The 758-nt window shown below is 44.8% G+C and overlaps 1 protein-coding gene across 1 annotated transcript; it reads left to right on the forward strand.

The window, feature by feature from the left end:
• Positions 1-142: 142 nt before the first annotated feature.
• Positions 143-523, forward strand: LOTGIDRAFT_147926 (hypothetical protein; the record flags this gene model as incomplete). Its single annotated transcript, XM_009061674.1, has 1 exon — positions 143-523. One exon carries the CDS (start codon positions 143-145, stop codon positions 521-523), a length of 381 nt encoding a protein of 126 aa, XP_009059922.1.
• Between the last annotated feature and the right edge of the window lie 235 nt (positions 524-758).

Genomic DNA, 758 nt, shown 5'->3' on the forward strand with positions numbered 1-758 from the left:
GAAATAGCGCGGACTTGATAGTGAGCACCGTAGTTTTCGACTCCATTTTCGAGTATAAATAGTGTTTTTAGTCGTCGCGTTCGCTTCATTCAGTTACTAGACTNTCGCACGACGACACCGTCTCACTAACTAAATTCACATCATGTCTGGACGAGGAAAAGGAGGAAAAGTAAAGGGAAAGAGCAAGACCCGATCATCCCGGGCTGGATTACAGTTCCCTGTCGGTCGTATCCACCGTCTGTTGAGAAAGGGAAACTATGCCGAGCGAGTCGGAGCTGGTGCCCCAGTCTACTTAGCCGCTGTTTTGGAATATTTGGCTGCTGAAGTTCTCGAGTTGGCTGGTAACGCTGCCCGTGACAACAAGAAATCCAGAATCATTCCAAGACATTTACAGTTGGCTATCCGAAATGACGAGGAATTGAACAAGCTGTTGTCCGGAGTAACCATCGCTCAAGGTGGTGTCCTCCCCAACATCCAAGCCGTTCTCTTACCCAAGAAATCCGAGAAGGCTGCATCCAAATAAATCTAGCGATTTATTTAGAATACACAAAAAAACGGCCCTTTTCAGGGCCACCCAAAATCTCAAAAAAGAGGGAAAAAGTCTAAATCTTACATTTCAAAATAAAGGAATGTCCCCAATATCCCCTGTCTAATAAGGACAAATCGCTATATAAACACTCACGGCTTGTGGTGTGTCAGCGTGACATACATTCATTCATTCGTTTATCCATACGTTCGTTTACATAGTCACTCACTCA

Source organism: Lottia gigantea, assembly GCF_000327385.1.
Source record: "Lottia gigantea unplaced genomic scaffold LOTGIsca_4980, whole genome shotgun sequence".
In the NCBI taxonomy this organism is placed as follows: domain Eukaryota; kingdom Metazoa; phylum Mollusca; class Gastropoda; family Lottiidae; genus Lottia; species Lottia gigantea.